This window comes from Coloeus monedula, assembly GCF_965178545.1.
Source record: "Coloeus monedula genome assembly, chromosome: 6".
Classification (NCBI taxonomy): domain Eukaryota; kingdom Metazoa; phylum Chordata; class Aves; order Passeriformes; family Corvidae; genus Coloeus; species Coloeus monedula.
In genome coordinates this window covers 3439909-3452000 of record NC_138786.1, presented here as the reverse complement: position 1 = coordinate 3452000, position 12092 = coordinate 3439909, and the positions used below count along the sequence as shown (strand labels likewise).

Here is a 12092-nt window from a genome sequence, read left to right as displayed (position 1 = left end):
CAAGCCCTGCTCAGCAGAAACCAAACCACCCCTGTTTGATCCACAGCATTCCCATCGTGAAGCTGAACCCAGCGTGTGCCAGCAAGTGGGAAAAAGGGAACCCTATGCCCGTCAAAACCAGAGCAGTGGGAGCACCATGAGCGCTCCTTGGGAAATCCTGACTTGTTTAGAACAGAGGCAAGGCAGAAGTCGGTGAGCTGTTACACAAAACTCTTCCTGCCCTCGACAGCCAGCTCAGGAGAGCTCCCCAGAGACACAGGAACTTCAACTCCCTTTGTCTCTGGAAGATCTTCTCAGGCACAGAGTAGTGGGTGTTGCCAGTTGGTACCGCTGCAGCGTCCTGGGAGCCATGGGCTTGACACTGGTGGCAGCAGCACTCTTCCTGATGTGCCACTTGCTGCAGGGAACGATTCGCTGCAGCAGGCTGAGCTCCTGGTCTTACTGCCAGGCTTTTTGTGGCCATGTGCATCCTTAGGCATGAGCTGGTTCTGCTGCTCCCTGAGGTGGGCCCAGGGCTGTGACGGCACAAAGGGGCTGAGCGCTGGCGAGAGGCAGGGCTGGGATGTCACACGGCTGTCCTGGCCCACAGCACTGTGACATCACCGCGCAGTCGCTGTGTAACACGGGCCAGCACCTGCAGCTGCCAGTGCAGTCGCGATGGGACGTGCCGGAGCCATGTGTGACGGTGTTGTCCCGGTGATTGTGCTTGTCCTGCTGCTGGCCACTGTGGCTGTCTGGTGGGCCGTTGGCCACTGGCAACCACGGAGGCGGCAGACAAGGACAGCGAAGAGGCGCAAGCGCCCCGGGGTGCAGCCCAGAGGCTCACGGAGGAAGCGAGGAGCCCCTGCGGCTCCCAGGTCCTCCAGGCCTCGGGCGACCCCTGGCAAGCGGCCACGTGCTCCCGCGAGCCCCCTGCACAGCCCCTGCAGCTGCGGCCCCTGCGTGGCAGTGGCCCAGGAGCTGCAGGAACTGATGCTGCTGCTCTGGGCTCGCAATGGGACATGGGTGCCGCTCTACTCTGGGATGTGGCAGGCGTTGTGGAAAGAACTGGAGGAGCTGCTGAAGCGAGGCCACCTGCCCTGCTGTGGCTCGTCCAGCTCCTCCAGGAGCCTCCATCCCTTCAAGAGGCTGCTCCCAGCAAAATTCTCCATCCCTGGGAGAGCCTCAAGCCCTGCAAGGACGGCACACCATCAGAGACCCGCCACCCAGGCAAGAAGCTCAGGCTGTCAGAGATCCTCCATCCTGCCAGGAGCGTCCGCTATCTCTGACAGCCTCCATCCCCCGCAGACGCTCAGTGAGACCTGTCAGCCTGCAGAAGGTGCAGAGCCTGTGCACAGGTCTCCCAGCTCCCTTGGACTCAGGGACTTCGACAACACGGGCGCAACCCTGACAACTGACGTTGCCACGGAAAGCCCAGGAGTCCAAGTGGGAGCCCAGCCCGATCCAGGGGAGCCTTCTCAGGAGCAGGTGGCAGAGCAGCGAGTGAGCTGGAGCCAGCAGTTGCCGGCCCACAGCTCCCAGGACGCTGTGCCGGCTGTGCCAGCTGGCAACAGCCCGTGCCTGGTGGCGGAAACGACCCTCAAGACACCCAGGAGGTCCCTCCATCTCCAGGAAGCTGCTCCGAGACGGCCACCGACTACCACGAAGGCCTTTTTGGTAGCAGGTGAGATCTTGTGAGGAGCTGTCTGAGGCTCTCCCAGGGCTCTTGAGGGGCATGCCCAGGCCAGGCCAGGGCCCTTGAGAGCAGCCGAGTCCCTGGCTGCTTCCAGTGCTTCTGATGCCACGGCTTCAAAAAACCCCTCGCTGGTTTGCAGCTGCTCCTGACACCCCCCTGTGCGAGTCCTCGGGCTGTAGCCCCGGCCGTCCTCAACAGCAGAGTCCAGCCCACGACGCCGGGGACAGCGACGGTGCCGCCCTGCCCCGCTGCCCTCCGGCTCCTGCAGCCGCCTCTGCGCGCTCCCCTGCCCCAGCTCTGCCGCTCGCCAGCCCGACGGCTGCAAGGCGGTGGCCGCTGCCCGGCGCGCAGCAGCAAGCAGGTCAGAGCAACGTGGCCCGCGCTGGCTCGGCCCGCTTCACTCGCGGGCACTCGGCCGGGGGGGCCCTGGGCGCAAGGCTGATGGCTCGGTCTCGGTCGCAGGGCAAAAGAAGAAGCTGCAGGAGCTGTACCAGCTGGGCCCGCAGCTGGGCAGCGGTGGCTTCGGCACCGTTTTCTCGGGCATCCGCCTCTCGGACGGGAGCCCGGTAGGTGGCCGGGACGGCGGGGCGCGGGAGGAGGGCCAGGGGCGGGGCGGGGCGGGGCAGGGCTTGAGCTCAGCCCCGTCTCTCGTGGCCTTGCAGGTGGCCATCAAACGCGTGGCCCGGGAGAGCGTCCTGCAGTGGTACGAGCTGGTGAGTGAGCGGGGCCACCGCGACAGAGCGGGCCGTGGCGGGCGGGGATAAGGCCGGGGCCCCGAGGGCGGGAGGCGGCGCAGGGCGGGGGGAGCGGGCGTGGGCTCAGCGTGCGAGCCGGAGCATGGCGGGCCCGGGGATGCCAAACACCGGAGGTGGGGCCGGGCACGGGGGCACCCCCCAAGCATCCCCTGGGCGGGAGGAAGCCCAAGCACCAGGGAGGCTGCCCGAGGGGGGGCACTGGGGCATCCCAGGCACGGGGCAGCGCAGCCACAGGGCGGCATCAGGCCTGCTGCAGGCACTGTCTCCTCCTCACAGCCCGACGGCACCCGTGTTCCCATGGAGATTGTGCTCATGGAGAAGGTGGGCTCTGGCTGCCACAACATCATCCAGCTCCTCGACTGGTTTGAGCTGCCTGACAGCTTCCTGCTGGTGATGGAGCGTCCGGAGTCATCGCAGGATCTCCTGGCCTTCCTGCTGGAGCAGGGGTTCCTGTGCGAGGAGATGGCGCGCTGGCTTTTCTGCCAGGTGCTGGAGGCCGTGCGGCACTGCACCGCCTGCGGCGTCCTGCACCGGGACATCAAGCCGGAGAACCTCCTCGTGGACCCGGAGAGTGGCGACCTGAAGCTCATCGACTTCGGCTGCGGCACCTTCCTCCAGGAGCAGGCCTTCACGCGATTTGCCGGTGAGCCCACAGGCCGGGCCCCGCTCCCAGTGCCCGGCACTGCACGGCCCCGTTCCCTCCTGGGCTGCGGGGTGCGGCATTCAGCCGGCTGCCGGCTGCCCTTTGGCACGGGCCAGATGCTGTGCCCCAGGAGCCGGCTGCCGGCCCTGCCCACAGAGGGGGGCTGCCAAAGCCAGGCCCCGGCCGCTCGGCTTGGCAGGCCCGCAAGGGCTTGGGCTGCTCCGCTGGCCTTGTTTGCCTCGCAGAATGGTTTCCTGGCTTTGGCCAATTGGCTGGGGGACGCCGGGCGGCCCCGGGGGGAAGTTGTGGCCACCGGCGCAGCCCCTGCTTCCGCCAGGAGGCTGGCACCAGGCTCTGGAAGGCAGCAGCCTGCGCCTGGACAGCGCCGCCTGTGTCCCCTAGGAACACACATGTACAGCCCGCCCGAGTGGATCTGCCTTGGCTGCTACCACGGCCATTCGGCGACCATCTGGTCCCTGGGCGTGCTGCTGTACGTCATGGTCTGCGGGAACATGCCCTTCCAGGAGGACCGTGCCATCGTGTCGGGGCAGCTCTTCTTCTGGCAGCAGGTCTCTCCAGGTTGGTGTCCGGCCTCAAGAAGGCAGGCTTTGGCAGATGGCACCGCGCAGCCCAGCGTGGCCCTCACGCAGCTGCGCGGGAGGTCGATCTGCCCTCAAGGGCTGGCCGCAGGCGGCGGCCCGTGACCACGGGGTCGGCGTGGCCCGCTCGGCTGAAGGAGGTGGCGCGTGTCCTGCCGTGCCGCTGTCCCGCAAAGGGCAGAGTCAGCCGGGAGGCCGGCACAGCTCTGAGCACACGCAGCACGGCCCGGGCCCTGCGGGCGCCGGGAGCAGCTGGGCAGGAGCCTTCTGCAAGTGACGGGCGCTTTCTGGCTTCTCTCCCCAGAGTGCCAACATCTGATCCGCTGGTGTTTGTCCAAGCACCCCGCGGACAGGCCAGCGCTGGAGGAGATCTTGCGCCACCCTTGGGTGCGGGGCAGGCGTCTTTGATGCCTTGCCGGAGCCTCTGCAGCGCCCGGTGACCGAGTCCCACGCAGGACTGAGGACTCGAGTGTCATACCTGAAATCCCTAATTAGCTTGGTCTTTGCATGTTAAGTGCTTTAATTAGTTAATTTTGAGTTAAATATGTTTTAATTGAATGTTAAAATTAACCCATCAGCCCGGGTACAGAAATCAAGTTCTGTTATTAGTGTTCTAAATGGTTCAAAGCAGTTTATTTGCACCATTCCCAGTTAAAAATCCCCCAGTTAAAAGTTTCCCAGTTAAAACCCCTTTTCAAACTGTAAGCCACTTGTACACGATAAGAGTTATTTTTCCCATGTTCATTGTATACTTCTACAAATGTTTTAAGATGTATGAGATGTATGTTAATATTTTTTTAAGGCACGCTTCAGAGCAAGCGCAGAGATCACTGCAGATTAGATGTAGTGGACGCCAGTGCTGGGTGTTAAAGCCTTACTCCTATTAAGGAGCTTTTAATAGTTTTTCCTTGACTTTTGGATTAGCTAAAAGTCAGCCCAGCACTGCAAGTTCTTCCACCAGAGGTCCAGTGCTGTCTAAGCCTGAAGATCTCTAATCCCTGCGCTCCTGGGGCATACCTCCTGAGCCACTAGGACCCCAAATTTTTATAGTTTTCTAATTTTTGTAATTTTTCAATTTTTCTGTTTTTAATAAATTATTTTAATTTTTCTAAGAGTTGTCTCGTTCCTCACACGAGAAATAAAAGCACCACAAAGCCATGCGGGGGTGTCAAGGCTGGTCCTGGTTAGCAACTTCAGCTAAAGAACCCTCTTGGGAAAAGGGGTAATCAGAGTGTTCCCTTCAGCCTTTGTCAAGCTTTTGATGCCTTTCCTCCAGGCATCATGGCAGTTTTGTGTCTTCAAGCACAGGCTGTAGTACAGGCAGGAGGGGCTGTAACAAGCCAAGAAATGCAACAGTGAAACAACAGCCGCCCTGTCAAACTGACGCGGCCACTTGGGTTCACCTGAAGTGATAGCTGGGCTCGTGTGTGCATTCCAAGGGCCAGCGGGTGGCAGGCACAGAGATGCTGCTCCTCTCCAATGCTGGGAGAAGAATCAGAAATGGCAAAAGGTCATTTCAGGTTGAGCCCTGACAAAATTCTTCCTCTTTCCTCCACTGAAATGGGAGGCAGGGCTGGGCCTTTGACCAGCTGGGTCTGCAGCCTCGTAAGCCATGGGCATGGAGCCCATGGGAAATGTTGAGATGCTGGAGTTGCTCCCATGGTGCTGGGCTCATTGTAGCCCCCAAGTAATCTTTCTCTACCCTCAAAACAAATGATGGCCCCACCTCCGGTGTTTGGCATCCCCGGGCCCGCCATGCTCCGGCTCGCACGCTGAGCCCACGCCCGCTCCCCCCGCCCTGCGCCGCCTCCCGCCCTCGGGGCCCCGGCCTTATCCCCGCCCGCCACGGCCCGCTCTGTCGCGGTGGCCCCGCTCACTCACCAGCTCGTACCACTGCAGGACGCTCTCCCGGGCCACGCGTTTGATGGCCACCTGCAAGGCCACGAGATGGAGATGGAAAGTGCAGTAACCAGTCTAGCCACAGGAAAGCACCCAGGTGCCTTCCCTGGCCCTGTGGGCAGGTGCCAGCTGCTAACCTGCGCCACCTTCTGTCTACTGCCCTGACCTACCAATACAGGCTTTGGGAAAAAACCATCCTTTTTCATAAATGAGGAAGGGGCAGTCAATAGCTAACTCATGTAAGCACAAGTTAACTATTGGGAGACAGCAAATGTTAGTTCAGACAGCAGATGTTAATTACAAAACCTAAGAAACCGAAGTCGCCCTAATCTTGTCAAGATTGAGGGCACAAGGATTATCTCAGAGCCCGCTGAATCATTCCTCAAAGGACTACGCATGCCCAGGGAGAAAGCTGAAAAGTGCACTGTGAGGAGGACTAGTGGTCTTCGTCAGAAAGACCCCCGAGGAAGAGGAGAGGCCTTCCTCAGTGCGACCACCAGGACACACAGCGCATGCGGGACCCGTATGCTAATGATATTAATGACTCCCGAGAAATCATTTGTACAACCATGCCTGTCCCAAGGAATGTGATGAATACTCATAATTTAACCCATAATACTGTGTTGTAGGGAGCACCGGTGTGCGTGTTTGGAGGAGCGATCCCCACACACCCGGCGTGCGGAATAAAGCAAATACCCACTTCTCTGACTCTGTCTCTGAAGTGTCTCCTGGCCCGGTTTTGGCACGATTCATAAATGTGCCTGCTCTTTCAATTTTCTTCCCTTTTATTTGGGCTGCTGACCCTCTTGTGCCTTGAATGGCTCTCCAAGCCTCTACCTGAAGGCCTGACCTGAGCTGTGATCCTTCCAGCCAGGACCCCGCTGTGAGGGGATGGCGAGAGTCCTGTGTGTCAGCCCTGGTCTGGGGGCTGAGCTGGGGGTGATAATTACCCCTTTTCTGATGGCCTGTGAGTGATGACTTCCAATTCTCCAAGAGCCATGGCACGTTTCCTCCAGGAGCAGGAGGCCCCCATGTCCTCCACAGCCCTGGGACACCTCAGGCCCTTCCCTGCTCTGCCCAGGCCCAGAGCCATCGAGAGCTGGCGGTCTCCGGTCACCCCATGCCGGGGTTTGTCCTCAGGCCAGAGGAGCTGGCATCGCTCTGGGGGCTGCCAGGGTCCCACCTCACCTGGGAAGCTTGTGGGTGTTTGACACCTGTGGGTGTTTTCCCAGGTTATCCCCATTTCTTCGCGGGGTGACCACTTGCCCCTCACAGACTGCCCTAAAATGGCAGCTCCTCCCTCACCCTGCGCTCATTATGAGGGGACACTGGGGCTCGGCCACGGGTGGAAACGCTCCCAAATGGCCTTGAACTCCTGTGGCAACCGTGCCAGCAAGGAGGTGGCACTACTCCTTGCAGGGAATTGTGGAGAGCCAGGAGGTCCCCCTTGTACCTCCTTTTCTCCAGGCTGAGCCCCCCCAGCTCCCTCAGCCGCTCCTCATCAGACTTGTGCTCCAGAGCCTTCACCAAGGGACCGCTTCCAGCTGCAGAGGCACAACCCCCCGAAAACTTCGCCAGCAGAAAAGGGTCCTTGTCTGACACAAGCCGGGGGGATCCTGTGCGAAAACGAGAGAGTTTTTCGCTGTGGCTGCCTCGGTAAAAGGGAAGGAGCCATTTCAGGCACAGCTCAACAAGCCTGGCAGCCGCCGATCTACCCGCCCAAGCGGCTCCGCAGCGGCCGGGGCAGCTCAGGAATGGCTCCCCTGGGCTTCCCCGGTCCCGCCCCGCCCGGGCCGTGAGTGCCCGGCCCCGCCCCGCAGGCGTGCCCAGGAAGCGGGAGCAGGAAGCTGCGGGGCCGCGGGGATGGCGGGCAGCGGCCCGGCGGTGAGCGGGGAGCCCGCGGGCAGTGCCGGGGCTGGAGCGGGGCTGGGACCCGGCGCTGCCCGGGCCGGGGGTGCGGAGCGCGGCCGCGGGCCCCTGGCAGGCGGCGAGGGCCGGGCCGCGGTGCCGCCGGGGTCTGGCGGGCGCTGCCGGGCAAGAGCCGTCCGCGTCCTGCCCTGCGTGTGCCTCGTCTGTTGCCTCGCATGGGCTTTCAGGCTGCACGGGCGGCACTGCGGCTCCCAAGTGCGTTTAAAACCCTCCGCAAGGCCGTAGCTGTTGGTTCTGGTGTGGCAGCGCTGTTGTGGCTGAGGCTGCTGTGTCGGGAACCAGCTCTGCAGGCTGCTGAATAGAAGGATTGGTCTCTTGCCAGGTGGTTTTACCCGTGCTTTGAATTAACCTCTTCGTTTGTATTGACAGAAGCTGACACACACAGTGAGTGCTTCTGGTAAAGAGGGCGGTGTGTGTGGTGTGCAGCCGATAAATACCAGCGGTTAATAATTGTTTTGTTAACTGACAGTGTACAAGCCATTGCCACGGGCCTCATCGACCCCATATGCACAACAGGCAGAGCGCCCGTGGAGAGCAAGGTCTCCCAGGCCCATATCCCGTTGCTGAAGACCCCAGCAGCTGTGATATTGTCAAGGCTACACAGTAAGTACATATTCTGAGGGTGCAAAGTGTTGCAATGGATGGGAGTGTCCTCAAATGTGAGCCAGGCTGGATATTTTACAAAGGAAACGTTTATAGTTTCGTTTTCTCCCAGTAGTGGAAGAAGAGAAGTCACTTACAGTTGCTATTGTGAATAAAAGCATTCCAAGCAGCTTTCTTTAAATAGAAACTTCTCATCAAGGCACAGCCTCATTCTTTTTACAAGCCTTCCATTGAATGCAATGTGGAATTTGCTCAAGTAGGAGCTGCTGGGTGATCTTTCTCATATGTGTTTTTCCTCTAGGATGCAACTGTTTCCAGACTGGAGAATACTGAAGAGATGATAAGTAAATTGATTTTTTTTTTTTTTTTTTCCCCTCGTTTAAGGTATGGAATGCTAGAGCGATGCAAAGAATTGGTAGAAGCAGGATACGATGTTTGCCAACCAGACAAAGAAAATGTGACTCTTCTTCACTGGGCAGCAACAAACAACAGACAGGAGCTGGTGAAGTAAGCCGGGAGTCCCTGTGACAGTAACAGAGCGTATTCTGCCACTGTTACCTATAATCACTTTGTTGCTTTTGTACTGGAAAAGGAAGCCGGTGCCTGAGAAGAAAAGGGTAGAATTCAAATTTTGATGCGCTTAGCTTTGCGTCGATGTCACTGGAATGTAAAGACAGTGCGGTTTCTTCAGATGTGAAATCATGTATTGCATGAAATAATTTTATTTTCGTGGGTTTTTTTAACAAAGGTGAAAGCTGATCTTAGAAGTACCTTGCTAAAGACTGTATTGTTTCTTCAGCATTTTCTTGAAACAGTGTCATTTACTGCAAAAGCACTTCTGTCCGTTTGCTTCTCTAGTGAATTTTTTATTAGGAGTCATTTACTCCTTTAGCTGTGTTACCATTCGTATCATGTTTTGCTATTTTATTGTGCCTGTTCCTGACCTTCCTGTGTTGCTATTACACAGCTACTACATTTCCAAAGGTGCGGTAGTGGATCAGCTCGGTGGAGATTTGAATTCTACGCCCCTGCACTGGGCCATTAGGTAATGCTGCTTGCAACCGCTACTTGCAAATCTGTCGGTATTGACAGCTGTGGTAGCGTTTCCTGAGATCCGCAGAACAAAGCAGTGCTTGGCTGCAGAAAACATATGCTGAAATAATTCTTCTGGGAAAACTTGTCCGAGTGCAAATTCTCCCATTGGAAGATGAGTGCTTCCTTCTGGACCATCAGTCTTTTGCCAGAGTCAGAGACTTGGCTGACTGCTCAGAGGAGAAATTACTGTAGAATAACCTCTGTATTCTAAATGAACACTTTGCCCTAGGCTCAATCATTAAGGTATATATTGAATATGATTTGCTGAAAAAGCCATGAGAATCTGAGAGAAAACTGTTTTTTGTGCGGTCTCTAGGAGAACTCTAAGGGCAATGCTTTCAATAAAATATCAATTTTTAAAATCATCTCTATAGTTTCATTTCACGCCTCGTTATAAACAAGGACACCTTCCCAGGGGAAGGCAGCATCCAAAGGAGCTGTGCAGGGACGTGCAGATGCCAAAAGGGACTCTAGGACAGTTGGACAAGCTCCAGTGGGCTCAGCCCCCCGTGCTGGGGCAGGGAAAGAGCGTGAGGAGACCCCGCTGCGGAGGAAGGAGCGGCAGGGACGGGGGATGAAGTGATGGCAGCAAATGTCGGGAAGGAGGGGACAGAGGGATATTGGTGGGGAAAAGGGAGACACAAGAGCTCTTGGGGGCCTGAAACCATTAACGCTGTCCTGAGAAAGCCCAGCACACTCCCCCCTGCATAGCCCAGCCCCTTACCCAGGGGAAGCCGTGGCTAAAATCCCGGAAAAACGGTGCTGTGGATCCAAGGAATCAGAAGCAGGATCTGTGTGGAGGGTGTCCCTCACGGGAGGCACAGGAATCGAGCTGAGCGAGGCTGGGGCAGGAGGGTCACGTCCAGCAGAGAAGGGAGACCCTCTGTCCATGCCAAGGCCCAGGGCAGCCCTATCCCGGGAAGCGCGCAGGGAGCGGATCCTTGAGCCGCTGCACGTTCGCGCTGCCCTCGCTCAGCCGGGAGCCCCCTCGTTGCCCAGGGGGAGCTGGTGGCAGTGGGGAGAGGGAAAGAAGCGGACAACAAGGACCTGTCCTACACCTCCATGGACTCCGAGGCCGCGTTCATGGGCTGCGCCAAATGGCTGCCCTGTTGGGAACAGAACCAGAGACCTCCATCAACATCCTGATTTAGTGCTCCGGAAAAAGAGAAAAGAGAAAAGGAAAAAAGAGCAATAAAAACAAAGGAGGAAAAAAATTAGGAAGAGAAGATAAATAAAAAGACTGAGAATAAGACCTGGAAGGAGAAGAAGGAGGAGAAGAAAACCAGGGAGGTGCAGACAAACAAGAAGAAGGAGGAAGAAGAACAAGAAGGGGAGAAATGAGCCAGAGGACCAAAGCCCAGGTCAGAGCAGTGATCCCCACCACAAGTGCTCAGCACCCTCTGCCTGATGCCCAGTCAATCCCACCAGGGTTCAGCCTCTCCTGACCAGCTTCCCCAGTTGTTAGACTCAGCAGGACATCCTGCGGTCTGGAATATCCCTCTGGCCAGTCTGGGTCGGCTGTCCTGGACATGATCCCTCCAGGCTCTTTGGCACCTCCTCGACAGCAGAGTATGGCACATGCAGGGGCTTCTAGGACCCTGCAGAGTCCTTGAGGAGGGCAAGCCCTGCTTAGCAACAACCAAACTATCCACCTGTGATCCACAGCATTCCCATCCTGCATGCAAAGGCAGCGCTGTGCCAGTTGCTGGGAAGAAAGGAATCCCACTCAAATCCAGAACAGTGGGAACACTCAGACAGTTCTCTGGGAAAATCCAAATCCATTTAACACACATGCTCCTAAGAAGATCTGACCGCCATCCGTCAACATTTTCCTGGAAGTCAGAAGCCATGTCAGGGGAGCTTCCTGAAGATGGAGGAACCTCCTTGGTTTCATGTGGATCATGTCTGCTGCAAAGCACGGAGTGTTCCCTCCTTGGAACAGCCACAGTGCCACGGGAGCGCTGCGCTGACAATTAGTAGCTCCAAGACTCTTGCTACTGGGACACTTGTCCAGTAGCTCCCAGACATCTGGCACTGGCCTGACCTCTGCGTTTACTTCCAGGCCTTTCCTGGCCATCTGCATCCTCAGCCACAAGCAGGTTCTGCAGATGGACGTGGCTCTGGGGGAGCAGGGACTCCTGTCTGTGGGCAAAGAAAACAAAGACAACTTGTAAGAAGAGAACCTGGAGCTTCTAGTTAGAAGAGAAAGGACTATTCAATCAAGGCAGGGGCGACGGAGGAAACTTTCTAAAATGGAACAAGCAGCAGAAGCACAGTAGTTTTGCAGAAGAAATTCCCCTTCCAGCACTTGGCTTAGGGAAAAAGCCTGATGTTGCCATGAGAGACATGAGTTCGTGTCTAGTATTGGGTAGCAGACATCGGAACATTTAGACTATTGGCTGTCCAGGCTCACGCTATTCGAACCTGAGAGTGAAACTATTCTAAAAGCCAGAGATGCTTGGAAGAAATGTTTCTGCTCACACCACGACTGGGGACCGTGCACCATTCATACCTTGCACCTGTCCAAAGGCCTTCCTTCCTCCGTCTGTGCTCTGGAAGCCCTCACTGAGGCTCTGGCAGGGATGGAGGCTCTTGCCAGAAGTATCGCAAGCGTGGAGATCTTCCTCATCCTGCTCCTCCACTGCCGACCTCAGGGAATTCCCTGGAGCTGCCAACATCTGCCTTTCCTGCTGGAGGATCTTGTTTGGCAGTTCTCTGACGCTCTTCACCTTTGGCAGCGCCGCAGCCATGGAGGTGTAGGACAGATCTTTCCCTCTCCCACTCCCCACTGCCACCAGCTCCCCCTGGGCAACGAGGGGGCTCCCGGCTGAGCGAGGGCAGCGCGAACGTGCAGCGGCTCAAGGGTCCGCTCCCTGCGCGCTTCCCGGGATAGG

At 57.5% G+C, this 12092-nt stretch overlaps 2 protein-coding genes across 2 annotated transcripts; both read left to right on the top strand.

Annotated features, from left to right (window-relative positions):
* Positions 1 to 2727: 2727 nt before the first annotated feature.
* On the top strand, positions 2728 to 4080 carry LOC309574624 (serine/threonine-protein kinase pim-1-like; the record flags this gene model as incomplete). Its single annotated transcript, XM_082284405.1, has 3 exons — positions 2728 to 3073; positions 3476 to 3652; positions 3977 to 4080. The coding sequence occupies 3 exons, from the start codon at positions 2728 to 2730 to the stop codon at positions 4078 to 4080; spliced, it is 627 nt and encodes a 208-aa protein (XP_082140531.1).
* Positions 4081 to 7434: 3354 nt separating this feature from the next.
* LOC309574467 (palmitoyltransferase ZDHHC13-like) lies at positions 7435 to 9563 on the top strand (the record flags this gene model as incomplete). Its single annotated transcript, XM_082284164.1, has 4 exons — positions 7435 to 7455; positions 7970 to 8103; positions 8488 to 8610; positions 9071 to 9563. 4 exons carry the CDS (start codon positions 7435 to 7437, stop codon positions 9150 to 9152), a joined length of 360 nt encoding a protein of 119 aa, XP_082140290.1. The 3' UTR covers positions 9153 to 9563.
* Between the last annotated feature and the right edge of the window lie 2529 nt (positions 9564 to 12092).